Genomic DNA, 17,261 nt, shown 5'->3' with positions numbered 1-17,261 from the left:
CCTCGTTTGTTTAAAACTTGCACATTTCATCCCTCTGGACATAAAAATACTATTTTGCCCTTAAAAAAAATTCCTTTTTAATCTTCTTTTAATGAATTATCATTTTTTATTAAAAAAAAAATGTATATCATGTACCCACCCTCCCTCTTCCCTTTCCCACCGTCCTTTCCTCTTAATAGAAACCTCCTTATCTCCGATCAAAATCATCAGATGAATCACCGACGTATTTTCCATAGCCACTTCATTTTGGTTCCAAAATCGTCTCACCACCTATTCCCCTCCTCTTTACTCGAATCAAAACCGGTCTCACACACCATGTACAACCTCCTTCCCACCATCTAACAACCTCCTGAATCCACCGGTCAAACTCTAACCGTGGTTACGACGCAATCTAGAAGAAGAGATTATTAGTAGTGGTGATGCTCAATCTGAAACCCCCAAAATGAAATCCATCATGAAATGCCCAAAGTTCTCAATCTGAAACCACACATTTCCCCGTATATAAATCTGAAACCCTAGACACACAGGTGAAGAAGGAGATCGTCGATCGGAAAAGGAGGAAGGTAGAGATGTAGTACAGGTGATGGCTCGGGTGAAGAAGGAGATCTTCGGTCTCGAAACCCTAGGTGGCGATTCGAAACCCTGACCTATGCTCAGGGCCGGCCCTAGAGGGAGGGCAAACTGGACGACCGCCCCGGGCCTCGCCAAATTTCGGGGCCCCCGAATTTCGTTAAGTATATATATATATATATATATATATATATATATATATATATATAACTTTATAATATATATAATATATATGCAACAAAGAAATAAAGATTATTGTAGATGAGTTGGTTTGCACGCTGTAGAGTTTGAAATTATTAGACCCGAGTTCGAACTTTTTTTTGCCTATTTTCTTGGTATATTTTTAATTTATTTTTTATATTTTAGTTTGATAAGTTCTCCCATGAGATTCTCAGTTTCAAAGCGGCTTGAGACTTTTCAGTTTCCAAAGTTAATTTTAGGGATTTTTTTGATTCAAGAAATTGATTTCAAGCATCAATACTCGTTCGATCAAGCTCCAATACTCTATCTTCAGGAATTGATATTCTGCAAATCGAGATATATGCTTCGTATCTCGACTTTGATTTCATGCATCAGTTTGTTGCACGTCTAGAACATGGCTAATTGTATTTCTGATTGCTTGAAATCAAAAAGCCCTCATCAAAAGGTAACTAATTCTTCTTGGATGATTGATAACTAGAATTTATTTTTAGTTTATTGAATATGTTCCGTCTTGATTAATTACTCTATTCTTATAAAATTGAGTTCCAGATTTTTTAATGAATCTGTTAATTCCATGGAATCAAAATACTTATTCCTTCATTTTGAGTTATTTGTTCTTGGTGCCAATCTGTGTTTTTTGTGGTTAATTGATCATTGTACATGGTTTTCATAGTTGATTGGCGTGGAGATAATGGTATTTCCTAAGTACATTGTTATTTGATATGAATTTGGCTTGGTTATTTTGTCGATGGAAATGGCCATGTTTGCCAAATGTGTACCAAGGTAGGAAATTGATGGATAATATTTGGTGGTAGTGGGTTTACTACTGTAAAATAATAACAGGACCTTGCTTTTTTGGGTCTGTCTCGAAAGTTCAATTGTTTTTTTGGGTAATGGAAGTGAAATTCTAATTGATGATGATCTGCTTGGCTGTCCAATACTTAATTTATGTCTATTGTTCATGCCATCTCCATAGTTTTATGTTGTACAATTATCAAACGTACCTTGCTATTTCATTTCTGTCCACACAGCCCACACAAATGAGTAGTTGTAGCTGCATATTGTGAAGGGCAAACATAGAAAAATAAATATATTTTTTAAATTGTTCCTACAATCTTAATTCATGCTTCCTGGTGTTAATTTGTGCTTGACTTGTTGCAAAGAGCAAACATAGAAAAATAGTATATTTTTTTGTAGGTTGTAGCCGATGACTTGCAATATATTTTTTTTATTTATTCTGTTCCAAATTTTGGACTTTTGTTTACAAAATTAAAAAGTGATCATATTCTTGTATTGGTAAATTTTGGACTTTTGTTTACAAAATTAAAAAGTGATCATATTCTTGTATTGGTATTATTATCTACACTTATTAGTGTATTATTGAAAAAAACAAACGACGTGAACATCATATTAATATATTATTGTAATATGGTTTACCGGATAAACCGAACGAACAACTTGAAATCAATAAAACTTTAAAAAGACAAATATTGATTAAATCGACCAAATAGGACCTCTATAAGGGTCTCATTTATTTTTTTGCCCCGGGCCCCAAATTGGCTTGGACCGGCCCTGCCTATGCTCTTGGTTGTTGAAGGTCGTCGATGAGCCAAGAGTTGTGCTTGGCGGAAGATGGGTCACGATGAAGAGGATGGTTGAATGGTGGAGAAGATTACAAGATTGTGAGTGGAAAATAAGGGATATCTGATGGGAAAACAAGGAGGACAGAGATGTCATGGTTCTGTAAACAATAATAATGGTGGTGAGTGGTGCTCTAATGACGGTGGCGGACGGTTTTCCGGCGATGGTGGTGGTCGGTGGTCTGACGATGTCCGTCCGGAAAGAAAATGGTGGTGTTTCTGATTTTTTGTGAGGGTGAGGTTTTAGAAACAAATAAGGGGATATACCTTTTTTCTAAATATTAATATATAATTAATATCAATAAAAAAATCAAAAATAATTGGAAATTAAATAAAAAAGGGCATTATGGTCATTTTAGATTTGACATGGACTAAATTCGCAATAAAACTGCATATCAGGGACGAAGCGTGCAAGTGTTAAACAAACAAGGGACGGTCCGAGTTAATTTTTGAAAATAAGGACTAAACACGCTTTCTGGCAAGTACACGAGGGACGATTGGTGTAATTTACCCAACTTAATACGATAAACTAACTTAATACAAAAAATCAATAAACTTAATACAAGCTGCCGGAAACAAAACATGTTCGCCGGAAAATAGTTGTCGGAGTCGTTGTTCATCGGAAAACGGTAAGTTCTCTCTTTCCAACTTCGTATCTTCATTTATATGTTGTTCACCGGAGTCTGCCATTTGATGGCGGTGGCGGTAGTAAAATCATCGGTTGTTTGCCGGCGGCGAGTTGGTGGTGGCAGTGCTCCGATGGAAAAAATCGGCTTGCTGGTGGCAGTGCTCCATCAAGAGAGAGACATGAACGTGCCACATTTTGCGGCGGCGGCATGGTAGCCGACGAGATCGAAAATCCGGCAAGACGACGAGTTGGTGGTGGCAGTGCTCCGACGGGAAAAAACTGGATTGCTGGTTGCAGTGCTCCGTCGATCGAGAGAGAGATAGGAACATGCCACCTTTTTGCAGTGACAACATGGTGGCCGACGAGATCGGAAATCCAGCGAGATGATCATGGAATGGAAGAAGAATACGTTAAGTTAGATATGTAGAAACTCATTTGAGTGCTAGGGTTATATATATATATATATATATATATATATATATATATATATATATATATATATATATATATATATATATATATATATATATATATACTAGCCGTTTACCCGCGCTAAACGACGGGTAAGAATAATTTCTTCCGAAAATTAGTTTCTAGAGACGATTATGTTTAAAACCATTTCAAACCATGAACCAATTATTTTGCCAAACTCCTTTCATAGGGATAGTCTACATTTCAATAAAGTTTGATTGAAGGTATCTGAAGGTTTGGATATCCGAATACATTCATAGGGATAGGGTCAAACCCACTAAAAATAAATAATTAACATTATAAATATAATTGTAGCTTAATTGTATACTTAATAAGTTAATTATTTAATAATGTAAAACCCACTAAAATGAATTTATATGTTCCTAGATAAAATAATTTATTTTAGTTTCATTTTTTTATCAAGATGAATGAATTTAATAGTTGCATTTTACTTATATTAGGATGAGTAAAAATGATAACTGTAATACGATTGAACACAAAACATAAAAAATCAAATACTAATTTCGATTTTGGTTATACATGTAATTATGCATTAAAGAAATATAGAAAGTTGCTTCAACAATATATTTGTGGATGACTCGTTTCAATCGACTTTGTAGCTCATCTATTTATTACAGACAAGTAAATTTTGAATGGCAAGAAAAAAAATCAGATCAATGTTTTCAGACATAAGCAATCCGGCCAAGATCATACAATTGGCAATTAACGTGATCAAATAAAGGGCATGCAGTTATTTATTGCAGTTGACCGAACAAAACAAAAAATGAAAGTAAGATGCTAACATTAACAATTAACAGAAAGTACCTTGATATATTTTGCAATTAGCCGAAAGTATGAGATCAAAATAGGATGAAACGCATCGAATAGCAAAAGACAAAAAATGCATTTTTTTCCATAAACACTCAACCACTCAAGGTACAATATTATAATTAAAAAAACATCAAAACTATGATGCTAGTTCTTACAAATAGCGGAAAATTTTGAAAATGAAAGTTAGATGCTAAAATATACAATTACATGAAGGTAGTTTGCTATTTATTGTAATTAGAATTCAAAAAAAAAAAAAATTAAAGTCAATAGTGTAAAATGCCTTACAAAACTTGAAGTAGAGTATGAACCATAGGACTATGCAATTTCCTTCACATAACCTTTCACTTGAAGTAGAGTTTTTTTTTTTTTTTTTTTTTTTTTAATCAGAACCTGGTTTTAGAAAGAAACGTCCTTACATGAGGCACTAACAGAATGCAACTAAAGAAGTAACTAAATTACTAAAAAATTATATTGTTTTTTTGTTTGGACAGTGAGTTACTATAATATGTTAAGATTTGGTTGAACCCAAGCGCCTAATGTATTTAAGATTGAAAAAAAAAAATCCTCAACACATTCAAAGTAAAAAAAAAAAAAAAAAAAGTAAAAAATTATGACGTCTAATCTTCATAGGAAATTTTATTTAGATAACTGGAGATAAGTATTTAAATACTATTTATATAGGTTGAGTTAATCCATCTTTTACATCCTTATTTTATGTTAGAGAAATCACAGATTAAAAGTTTATTTAAATGTCTAATACATAATGTTAGGCATTAAACATCGTATAATCTCATTTGAATCAAAGAAATCACATATGGGCAACCTCATCTACGATTTCCTATACTCAAAAAAGATTATAGAAATATCTTACGCATAAAATTATATACTTAAATATAAATATTCGTAGAATTTTACTTAAAAAGAGGAAACACAAAAGCAATTTCCATAAATACAATTGGCCTCATATGGCCAAGCCCGTGATGAATTCACAACCTATAAGCTGAAATAGCAACCCAGTAAAAGTGACTATTTGAGTCATTTTTAAATTTTCTTTGGGTTCAGCACTATAATTAGTAAAGTAAGCTAAGTTTGTCCCTTTTTTATTTTAAAGCAAGACAAAAAAAAAAACAAACAAACAAACAGTGAAATGGACTAAACAGAAAAGTAGTCTGAAATGGAAGGAAGCAATGAAAAAAATACACAATGGAATTTCAGTCGTCTAAATATCTAAATACAAAACCCTCTGTTTTTAATAGCTAAGCCCTTTAGCAACCTCAAAAAAAAGATTAACATTTTCCTCGGGTGTCCCCACCTTAATCGCATGACCTATTTTTAATATTAAAAAAATAAAGTGTCACAACATTTATCTATAATAAAATGGATTTTATAATTTGTTAGTTTTTTAACTAACCTGGATTCTGGTGTTCATTTCCATGAAGTAAAATTGACCCCTTTCATCAAAAAGAAACTCCACCAATGTACCCAATTGATGTTGCTGCTGCATCACCCATGGCTTTCATTAGCTCTGGGGTGAATGCAGGTGGGGGTGCTTCTTCAAGCAACTTCTGGTTCCTCCTCTGCAAGGGCAAAATCGTCATTTTTTACAATACATACATATAAATATATAGAAGAAGTAAGCAAGCACACACACCTAAATATTGCAGTCACGCTCTCCAAAGGGAAGAAAATTTCCTTATTTATCTGCAAGAACTTGAAATAAGCATGTCGTTGCAGTTAGAAACTCAACAAGTTGGAAGGGGAAAATTGGTCTTTTCAGTTTCACTATTACAAAAAACACAAAAACACTTACCTGGAACTCAATGTGCCTTGTATTTTGGATGTATTTTTCCAAATAAACACCATCATTTCTAAATGCAACTGCAGCCTCACTCTGGGCTTGCTGTTAAGAGAAAAATACAAACAAAAATATTTAAAATTGGTTATGAAATCATAAACCAAAAAAAAAGGAAAAATGTCCATAAAGTAGTTAATTGTGGATTTTATAATACCTGCAAAATTTTGACAAACTCATCACGTTCTTTTGCTGCAAGACGCTCATTCTCACTATGAACATCAAAGGCATGTACAACACTATAATTAGACAAATTCATCCACACACCTACATTAGCAAATAGTGAATGGCAAATAGCAAATAGAAATATAATAATCAATTACGAAAAAGAGCTTACATTTCATCGTCATTTGTTCGCTATTGATGATAGAAGAACGTGAGATGAATCACTCAGCGATTGAAGGAGGGAAGGATCAATAGTGGAGTTCTTGGATAACTGTAATAAAGTCAATAAAGGGACGATTTTTCTGATTTTGAAGTGGGTAGTGAAAACCCCCATTGTTTGTTGTCCAGATTTTGAGAAATTTGAGTATACGATTGCATCTTTGGATGAAGGGAGTATAGAGAGACAGAAATAGAGATGGATTGTGGTGGGATTGCGAGGCCGAGGTTTGGTGGAGACAGGTGGCGGTGTGCTGCTGGTGTGTAATGTTGCCGGAGTCAGGTGGCGATGGTGGAGACGCTGAATGGTGTGTGATGTTGACGGCAAATTAGGGTTATGGTTAGGGTTTCTGGTAGAGAGAGGAGATAGCGGTGTTTACAAAAGAAGCGGGTGTCGGCACCAACCTGAACCGATGATTCCATGGCGTAGATGTAGCACAACATCGACAATCAGAGAAAGAGACATTTAGAAACGAGGCCATGGGTAGAGGATTTCCAAAGCATTGGTTGTCCAGGGAAGAACACATGATTGACGTCGTGAGGGTGAAGAGATAAGGAGAGAGATGGATGGTATTTGGTTTGATTACGGCTGTTATGTGTAGAAGAGAGGAGATTAGGGTAACACCAAGAGAATATCGTGCAACACCGTAAGATAAATTTACGTACGTAGGTGTACCATGTACACTCTAAGTTTAATATTATTGTCCATTATAAAATTCAAGAAATGTTGAATATGTATTTTATATATATATATATATATATATATATATATATATATATATATATATATATATATATATATATATATATATATATATATATATATATATATATAGAACAAATGAGCTGGTGGTATAGGACTAGTTCATGGGCTGAATTTGGACTAATATTTTGGGTTATAATATTCAGAAGTTTTTTTAGGCTTGAAAAATCTATTAATTCCTAATCATTTAAAAAAAAAAAAAACAGATTATTAATAATATATTTTTTTAAAATAAAATTTAGGTTATTAATCAACATTTTTAATTTATTTTTTTTTATTTTTGCAGGAAAAAATGAAGAATATTTCGGAATTTTCAACCGACCAAGTTTATCTCTAATCTTATTATTGACTTATGTGTAATTAATGTAAGATAATAGGGATAAAATAGTCTTGGAAATTCTGAGAATCGTGATTTCACTATCAAATCAAAGTATTGGGTGGTACTTCCTAATCTTTGATTGGATAAGATTCAGAAGAGAAAAGAACAGAGAATGAGTGTATGAATTTTCGTAAGTACCAGAAAAAACTGACCAAAATCGGTTAAATACCTTCTTTGTCTGAAAAATGTCAAAACTGTCATAAAACAGTTTGGCAACAGTCAATAAACTGTCATAAATCCGGGTTTTCTATAAGAATTAATACCAAGTAAAAAACGTGTTAAATATTCTAAATTTGGATTTCTGATGCATTTTCAATACAACAATATAACCCAAATAAAAAAATTTCTCCCAGCCAGGGGCTCTGCCCCTTGGACCCCGCTCCCAGGGGCGCTGCCCCCGGACCCCCGTTCGTTCAGGGGCTTCGCCCCTAAATGACAGTCTACTTTTAATCTTGAATAAACTTAAACAAGTGTGCACTCCACACCTTTCTTACTTGTTTAATATTTATCAAGATCACTTTTGGTCAACAAAAGTAATCCCATTACACTTAAAACACATTAGTGAAACAAATCACCAACAATTAATTGATGTATTTTATTGATTTTATTAACATGACTTTTTTTTTTCTCAATTGTTAGGTCTTTAGATCTTGTGGAGATTTAATGACTTGGGTGCAAAATGTGGCACGTTCACAAGGTTACGTTATCGTTACTAAACGATCAAAGGCAATAACTAAGGACTTTATTTCTAAAATAGTACTTGGTTGTGATCGTGGTGGCATAGCCAGAAATAAAGATGCACAAACAAAACAATTTAATTGTCCATTCCAATTGAGGAAAGTATGTGAAGGCACACGATGGTTGGAAGTTAAGGGTCGTACGTGACGAACACAATCACGAACCATCAATGTACATTGAGGGTCATCGTTTCACAATGCGTTTGTCGGATAAAGAAGCTCGTTTGGTGCAAGATTTGACAGAGTTAGATGTGAAACCGCAAAATATTTTGCCAACACTAAAAATGCAAAATCAAAATAATGTGTCTTCATTGAGAATTATATATAATTTTTTCAAGAAGTTTGGGAGATCTCGGCGAGAAGGGAGAACCCCGATGCGGAATGTTATGCACATTTTGCAAACTAAAGGGTATAACTTACAGTATCGTGTAAACACGATTACTAACGAGCTAGAAGATCTATTTTTTATTCATCCAACATCATTAAAGATGTGGCAAACATTTCCATATGCGGTGTTGATGGATGCTACATATAAAACGAACAAGTATAATCTTCTTTTCCTAGAAATTGTTGGTGTCACTTCTACAAACAAGACGTTTTCCATAGCCTTTGCATTCATACATAATGAAAAAACGAGCAACTATATATCGGCATTGACTTGTTTGAAATTGACGATTAACGATTCTTTCAGTCCTCGTGTTATCGTCACCGATAGAGATTTAACATTGATGAAAGCATGCGAAGATGTTTTTTCACAAAGTAATCATTTACTTTGTAGGTGACATATATTCAACGATATAACAAAGCATTGCAGACAACGAATCAAACCACAAAAGACTTGGAATTCTTTTCATGTAAAGTGGAAGAAATTAGTTGAATCTCCAACACTAAATGCATATATGCAAAATTATGCGGACCTTCAAACATTATTGTTCGAACATGCAGGTATTATTCTTATATTTGTTGAAGTAATTATTATTAATTTATTCAAACTAATTTGTTTTTTCTTCACCTTTTAGATGTTTTTGATTATCTTTATACTGTGTGGTTGGGGAAGTATGCTGAAAGATTTGTATCATTGTGGACCGACAAACATATTAATTTTGGAAATTCAACAACAAACAGAGTCGAGAGCCAACATGCCAAACTGAAAAACACCTGGAATATGCGAAATGTGATTTGGACAAATTCATACATGTTATTGAAAAAGTTGTACAATCACAAGAAACTGCTATCAAAGAAACTTTCACACGTTGCATAATCACTTATATGCCAAGGTTTAAGGATCGGATATTCGAAATATTGCGAAAACGTGTTTCAGTGCATGCTATGGATAAAATCTTGGAAGAGTTTCATCGGTCAAAAAGATTTGCACTAACTCCTGAGAATTGTGGATGTCAATTGCGGACATGTTTTGGATTACCATGTGCTCACGAACTTGTGATGTATGTCGGTACATGTATGTTTAATCTATTGGATTAAGTTGACATTTTATACTTATAACCACTTTATGATATTTTGTCTGTTTGACTATAGGCTCACCTATTCCATTAGATTCGAATGATGCTTTTTGGAGAAAGCTTGATTTGACGTCTTCTATATCTGTGGAATATGATGATCTTAATGTTGATAATCATATGCAAAGGTTTAAAGAAATATACAAAAATCAACCAGATCATATCAAATACAATTATTTAAGGAGAATGGAGTAGATAACAGATCCAACAATAATTTTGATCAATGAACCTTCGGTTAAGAAAAATAATGTCAACAATGATAATGTAATTTTGTGTGATGTTTAAATCCTTTTTCAACAAATGAAACATATTTCCAAAATAAATCGTATGAATAAATGGTCCAATTTTTTTAAAAAAAATAGTTATATTAACATATGTAAATCACAATATTAAGTTAAAGCGTAAAAAAATATGACGTGGATAGAAAAAAAAAGTCATATTTTTTACTATTTATTTATAAACTATTATTTAAATAATAATAAGACTAATAAAAATTGTTAATTGTAAGAAATAACTAATAATTAAAAAATAAAATTAATAAAATGATTATATAATAATAATAATAATATAATAAATAGTAACAGTTAGTAAAATGATTAATTAACATAATAACCTATAATAACTTATATAGATTAAAATGTATTAGACTAGAGTGGAGTGTCAAAATCAACACCCTAATTAATATTTTGATTGTTTGCAATGCATAATATTCAATATTTGAAAAGAATACATTTTATATATATTGGTTAGAATTTTGGAAAAACTTTTATAAAAATAAGTGTTATAAAATCCGATACCAAACAAGTAATAATTAAGGAGTAGTGTTAGAAAAAATAGGGTATTAATAGGAGTATTTTAAATGTTCTTTAAATGGAAAAAGTTAGAAAAAGAAAATATTAATAAAGGAATTGAAGAGTTGGAAAGTGTTTTATTGTGAAAGTCAAATAAACCTAAGAACTATGACCTAAATAATAACTTATTTAATTAAATGTCGATAAAATAAATTAAACCAATTATTTTTAGTTCCCATAAAATTATTTATTGAGTTGTCGTTGTCTAGGAAATCGGATTACATAACTGATTATGGAAAAGAAAAAAGGCAATGTCAGGTTTCAAAAATAAACAATGGTAGGTATTCAAACAAAGATACAATCGTGTTTGACACGAAACTTTTGGAAGCGTTTAAGAGTTTGTAGTTTTTAGCTTTTGACAAAACGCTATAGTTTAAACAAAAAACTTCGTTTGACTGTATGAGTGTTTAACTTTTAGTTTAAACAAAATGCTCAAAATCTAAAAGCTACTTCATGTAGCGTTTAACAAAACGCTACTAAGCTTTTGAAATCAATTTTCATAATTACCCTTAAAAATATATTTATATATTTGTTTATTTTTAATCAATTGTCCTTTTATGTAATTTTATATATTTAGCTATTTTTACCAAACACTCATATAACAAATAAAACTTACAGCTTCCCACTACCAGCTACCCGCTACATGCTACCCGTTAGGGGTGAGCAAAAACCGCACCACAACTAAAATTAACCGTATAAACCGCAACCGCAATAAAAACCAATGGTGAGATTTTTTATTTTTCAAAAACCGCAAATTTGCGGTACGGTACGGTTATAAGTTTTCAAAAACCGCATCGCACCGCATATATTATATACAATATTATTATTAATTGTTATTATATTAAATATTAAAAATAAAACAAGTTTTATAGATGAAAGATAGATAAAATACTAGAAGACAAAAGTGTTGTTTTTTTTGTTATATTTAACTTTGAAAAATGGTGAAATTAAACAATTTTAAGATATTTATTGTTAATTACTATTGATTTGATGTTTTTAAGATATTAGTTGTTTGTGATTTAAGTTAATTGTCTTATACCTTATGGTTTTTTTTAATCATTAAAAGTAATATGTTTGAACTCTTAAAACCATTTGAGCTCTAAACTATGGTTAAAAACCACACAAAATAACCGCACCAAATCCATGTGGTTATTAACCGCAACACAAAAAAATAAAACCGCACCGCAAAAATAACCGCCTAACCGCACCGCAAAAATAACCGCACCAAGCGGTTTTGAAAATGGATTAACCGCATTTGCGGTTAGTGGTGAGATTTTGGCTAATAACCGCACCGAACCGCATCACGCTCACCCCTATTATTCGTTACCTGCTACCAGCTATCCACTAACCGCTTCCAGCTAACAGTTATTTTTGCCAAGCACACCCAATATATCAGGGATTCAAACAAAAATACAGTAATACTTTCTTGTTTGATTTTTTAGAAACCAATAGATAATCAAATGACGCAAGAGACGTAAGAGAAAAAGACATTTTATCTTTTTAAGAGTTTATAGTAAAAGAAAATTGTAATTTTGTGTGATAGAGTAAACATATGCATTAAGGGTGTAAGTGAGACAAGCCAACTAGCGAGAAACTCGAGACCGACTCGGAAAATACTCGAAATCGACTCGACCTTAATCGAGCCGAGCTCGAGCTCGAGCTCCTCGAGTACCTTATCGAGCCGAGCTCGAGTACAAAAATACTTAGCTCGTAAGGCTCGCGAGCTTAATGTAATTTACATATATGTCATTTCTTTATAATTGTTCATTTATAAGATATATGTCATTTCTTTATAATTATTCATTTATGACATACATGGTTGATGTTATATTGATATTAGGTGATTAATAGTGGTTTTTTTTTTTTTTTTTTTTTTTTTTTTTTTTTTTTTTTGTAGTTTGGACATTTACATGCGGAATATTTAATATTTTTTACTCAATTTAGTGATTTTGCTTTTTTTTTTAAATATTAGTTGAGCCGAGCCGAGCTCAAGACTGTCGAGTATTTCACGAGCCCGAGCTCGAGCTTAAAATCAATGCTCGAGTCGAATTCGAACCGAGTTTCGAGCTCGAGTATTTTAGTCGAGCCGAGCTTCGAGCTTGGTAATATTCGGCTCGACTCGGCTCGTTTACACCCCTAAATTATGCATGATGATCTTAATCTCTTTTTCACTATTGTTTGTCGGTATATTATAATATAATATACTTTATATTCATTGTTTGTCGGTATATTATAATATAATATACTTTATATTCAGTTATATATGAATAAAATTTTCATTGCTTTTCAATGAAACGTTACACAATTTGTTTCAATATATATTTCACTGTTTTTTATTTTATTATTTTAGAATTCAATATATGTTTATATAAGCGCTAAATATAACAATTATATACATTTATCTTGTTTTTCATCAAGGGATATTACTATTTATATTTATAAATATAAATTTATTCAAAGTAAAAAAGTTACTTTTATTAATAATCAAAGAATATTACCTTTTAGTGTAAGTATATAATTTTTCGTTAAGCATATCAAACTAAGAATTTGAACCAACAGAACTAATTTAAAAAACTTATACCCATTACGAAAGGTTAAATAATAATACTTAAGTATAAATAGTGGTTATTTATTTCGTTTATTTATATCCCAAATAACATTTATTTACAGAAGAAAAAAAATCAAGAATTTACATTTCTATTATGGAATGGTATTATTATTAAGTATAGAAAAATAAATTTTCAAAATTTTCTATTATGGAATGGTGTTATTATTAACTATACCATGTTAACAATATCCACAACTGATCGGAACATACAGGAGCTAGTAATCACATGACTGGAGATAAACATAAGTTTAGAACTCTAAACAAAACAATCCAAGGATATGTGAAGTTTTTCAATGAAGCAAGAGTTAGAATTGAAGAAAAAGGCTCAATTGTGTTTCAATGCAAAGATGGTGGCAACGAAAGTTGAATGAGGTATACTACATTCCTAGTTTATATAGTAATATAATTAGCTTGGGTCAATTAGCAGAAGGCGGAGATGAAATCAGAATCAAGGATCCATTTTTATGGGTTCATGATCCTGTTGGAAATTTATTAATGAAGGTTCGAAGATCAGCAAATCGTCTCTACAAGATAGAGCTAGAAGAAATTGGTGTGATGTGTTTGACCACTCAAGTTGATGACCCAACGTGGTTGTGGCACAAGAGATTGGATCATATCAATTTCAATTCAATAAAACACATGGTGGATAAGAAGTTGATCGAAGGGATGCCAGAGATAAAGATCCCTTCACAAATCACAACCCTGTGAAGGATGTTTGGTTGGAAAGCAGACGAGAAACCCGTTTCCTTCACACACGAATTACAGAGCAAAGAAGAAGCTTGAACTCATTCATGGTGACTTATGTGGGCCAGTCACACCTCCTATACCCTCAGGGAACAGGTATTTCATGCTAATAGTTGATGATTATAGCATGATAATGTGGCTTTACTTGATGAAATCAAAGGATGAAGCTTTGCAAGTCTTTAAGAACTTAAGGGAGAAGGTAGAGACAAGGGATGTCAACGGGGGCAAACAGAACGAGGAGTGCATCCCCCGCCCCCGAAATTTCCTTGTTCCCCCGTCCCCGCCCCCGCCCCCGAAATGTTCAGCCTTCCTACCTCCGCCCCACCCCTGAATCCCCTTTATTATACCCCCACCCCCACACCCGCTCCCCCGCCCCCAATTAATTTTAGACTGTCTTTTTTTTTTGGCCAAAAGAAGTTGTTATTTATGTTAAAAGAAGCTATTTTTTAGGTAACAAATAATTATGTATAGTAGAATTTTACATGTTAAAAATAAAAAAAGTTATGACATCTTAAAAACATTATACTAACAATTTAAAAACATGTTTTTTGATGAATTTTGGAAGCTCAAAATCATGTTATAGTTTATTATATTTATATATTTAATATATGTAAATATATGTGTAATTTATTAACGGGGTCCCCATGGGGGTTTGGGGACGGGATTGGATATCCCCACCCTCGCCCCCGAAATTAAAACGGGAGTTAACCTTGCCCCCGGCCCCGTCCCCGGACCCGATTTCTTTAAAAAATTTCCCCCAAACGGGACGGGGCCCCCATGGGAACGGGGTCCCACGAGACTTTTTGACATCCTAGTAGAGACTGAAACAAGGGAGAAAGTGAAGGTTTTCGGAACAGATCGTGGAGGAGAGTTCTTTTCAAATGAGTTTACCATGTACTATAACAAAACCGAGTTGGAAAGACGCTACACATCTCCGTACTCCCCACAGGAAAATAGGGTTGTAGAGAGGTAAAATCGAATTGTTTTGGAGATGATGAGATGTAATTTGAAGACTATGGAAATGCCAGACGTATTGTGGGGTGAAGCGGTGAATCACTCTGTTTATGTCCTGAACAGAGCACACACTAAAGCTTAAAAGAATGCAACTCCATACGAGAGGTGGACTGGGAGAAAGCCACATAGAAGACAAGAGCATTCGTCTAGTTCATCTAGGAATCGAAAAAGGGTCAAAAGCTTATTGATTATTGGACCCAGATACTAGGAAATTATATGTAAGTTGTGATGTAGTATTCAAATGTGACATCCTTATTTTCACGGCCAGAAAAGACCGATTTTTTTTATGCTTTATGAAAATCAGAGTACCTCTTTTAATAAAAATGTTGCGGAATTTGTTCCCAGTAAAACATGATAAATACGTTATCAAATCATTTCCAAAGAAAAGTATACTAATCATTTTAAAACATTTGGGATGTCATCGTCAATACAGAAACATAAGCATAAACAGAACTTACATTCATTATCACTAGTGATTTATATCTCATTCATCTCTCAGTGTAATGTGACTTCATAACAACACCTGTGATTTAAATAAACTGAGTGGGTCAGGTTGGGAAACCTGGTGAGTACATAGGGTTTTCAACCCACAATAATATAATTATTATGTTTAAACAATTAAGCAATCAACCCAATTACCCATCCCTATTATCTTCTTTATTCTTAAGGATCTACCCTAAAAATCAGCTATTCCTTGTTCATTTATCCCTAAGGATCATTCTAAGGAATCGGCACGAAGTCCATCGTTGCCACGGTTAACACAATAGGAACTAAGTCTGCATAGTCGCCAGGGGTTAGGCATCAAGTCTGCATGATCGCCAAGGTTTACACAACGGGCACTAAGTCTACATAGTCGCCAGGGTTTAGGCATCAAGTCTGCATGATCGCCAAGGTTTAGGCACCAAGTTTGCATGGTCGCCAAGGTTTAGAGTACACCGGGTGAACACATCGTTCACAACACCTACAAGTTGCGAGACTGCTAGTGTTCCGCTGGATTGTCTAGAATAGTCCGTGGTTGTCATCCATACTCTGCTGAATGACAGGGCCATCGTTTGGGAAAATGCTTCTCACATTGTCCACCTCTCACCCTCACCTCGTGGTCTATAACACCTCTCAACTAATCATCAAACTCATATTCCATCTATTACATCTACCCATGTTTTACCCCAACATTATCGTAGATATAAAATACATATACAGTTTAAATCATTTAAAACATGTATAAAATTGTTCATCCAGCATAGACAACAAGTATTCAGATAATATGCACACATAACACGTAATATATAGAAAATACTTCATATCTATGTGTAAGATGAAAGTAACTATGCACTCACCTAAGAAGGTGGTGACTCGGTACTCGGACAACACTTTGTTTACTTTAAAATAATTTCCTTCGACGAAACCTAGTATTATTACCACTAGATTTTAGTCTAATATTTACCGTGACTAATTATTAGTCTTATTATTATTATTATATAAGCGTTTAAACAATACTTTCCAACCACTATGTACAGACAGGGGCCAGACATAAAACACCGGAGGGCAGGACCATTTTGGCGTATAGCACTTCTGAAATCCAACAACCATATGCGGCCCTTTAAACTAGATTCCCCGTACCGCGAGTAGTTAACAAGATATTATAATGACACTTATATAAGTCATAATAATAGCTCAAATATTTATTATAAGTTCATAATAACAATATTAATTTTAAATATAAGCTATATTAAAATAGGGTAAGCATAACTTACTTACAAGAGGATTTTAGCTAGGAGTTGGGCTCTGCAGGGGCAGAACTTCGTCGCTGAATCTTTCTAAGAAAGATTCGTGCATCGCTTCAGCGCTCACCTTACTATACTAAAACTACAGAAAGAGAAGTCGAATCACGAGGGACCGAAATGCTCGGGGGATAAGAATAGAAAGACTCTTGAATCAAGAGAATGGTGCAACGAATCACGAGGGACCGAAATGCTCGGGGGATAAGAAGAGAAAGACTCTTGAATCAAGAGAATGGTGCAAGAAATATGAGAGTCCAAGCCTCTTATTTATAGTAATTGAATTTACAAAAATT

General features: G+C 33.3%; 2 protein-coding genes across 5 annotated transcripts; one reads left to right on the top strand and one right to left on the bottom strand.

Annotated features, from left to right (window-relative positions):
* Positions 1-5,415: 5,415 nt before the first annotated feature.
* On the bottom strand, positions 5,416-7,238 carry LOC111911927 (uncharacterized). Of its 4 annotated transcripts, none has more exons than XM_023907686.3 (6): positions 6,531-7,238; positions 6,351-6,460; positions 6,152-6,241; positions 5,993-6,051; positions 5,753-5,918; positions 5,416-5,667 (listed from the first exon to the last, which is right to left on the bottom strand). In XM_023907686.3, exons 1-5 carry the CDS (start codon positions 6,541-6,543, stop codon positions 5,861-5,863), a joined length of 330 nt encoding a protein of 109 aa, XP_023763454.1. In that variant the 5' UTR covers positions 6,544-7,238; the 3' UTR covers positions 5,416-5,667; positions 5,753-5,860. The 4 variants fall into 4 exon arrangements, 2 of the variants coding, with proteins under 2 accessions (XP_023763454.1, XP_023763455.1); XM_023907687.3 differs by having other exon boundaries at positions 5,993-6,042; positions 6,531-7,237; XR_002857015.3 differs by having other exon boundaries at positions 5,490-5,667; positions 6,351-6,432; positions 6,531-7,236.
* Positions 7,239-8,827: 1,589 nt separating this feature from the next.
* LOC111911947 (uncharacterized) lies at positions 8,828-12,746 on the top strand. The gene is made up of 5 exons (XM_023907715.1): positions 8,828-9,212; positions 9,473-9,525; positions 9,579-9,906; positions 9,990-10,098; positions 12,719-12,746. The coding sequence occupies exons 1-5, from the start codon at positions 8,828-8,830 to the stop codon at positions 12,744-12,746; spliced, it is 903 nt and encodes a 300-aa protein (XP_023763483.1).
* Positions 12,747-17,261: the final 4,515 nt, after the last annotated feature.

Source organism: Lactuca sativa, chromosome 1 (assembly GCF_002870075.4).
Source record: "Lactuca sativa cultivar Salinas chromosome 1, Lsat_Salinas_v11, whole genome shotgun sequence".
In the NCBI taxonomy this organism is placed as follows: domain Eukaryota; kingdom Viridiplantae; phylum Streptophyta; class Magnoliopsida; order Asterales; family Asteraceae; genus Lactuca; species Lactuca sativa.
The sequence above is the reverse complement of the archived record's forward strand: the minus strand, read 5'-3'. Positions and strand labels throughout refer to the sequence as shown.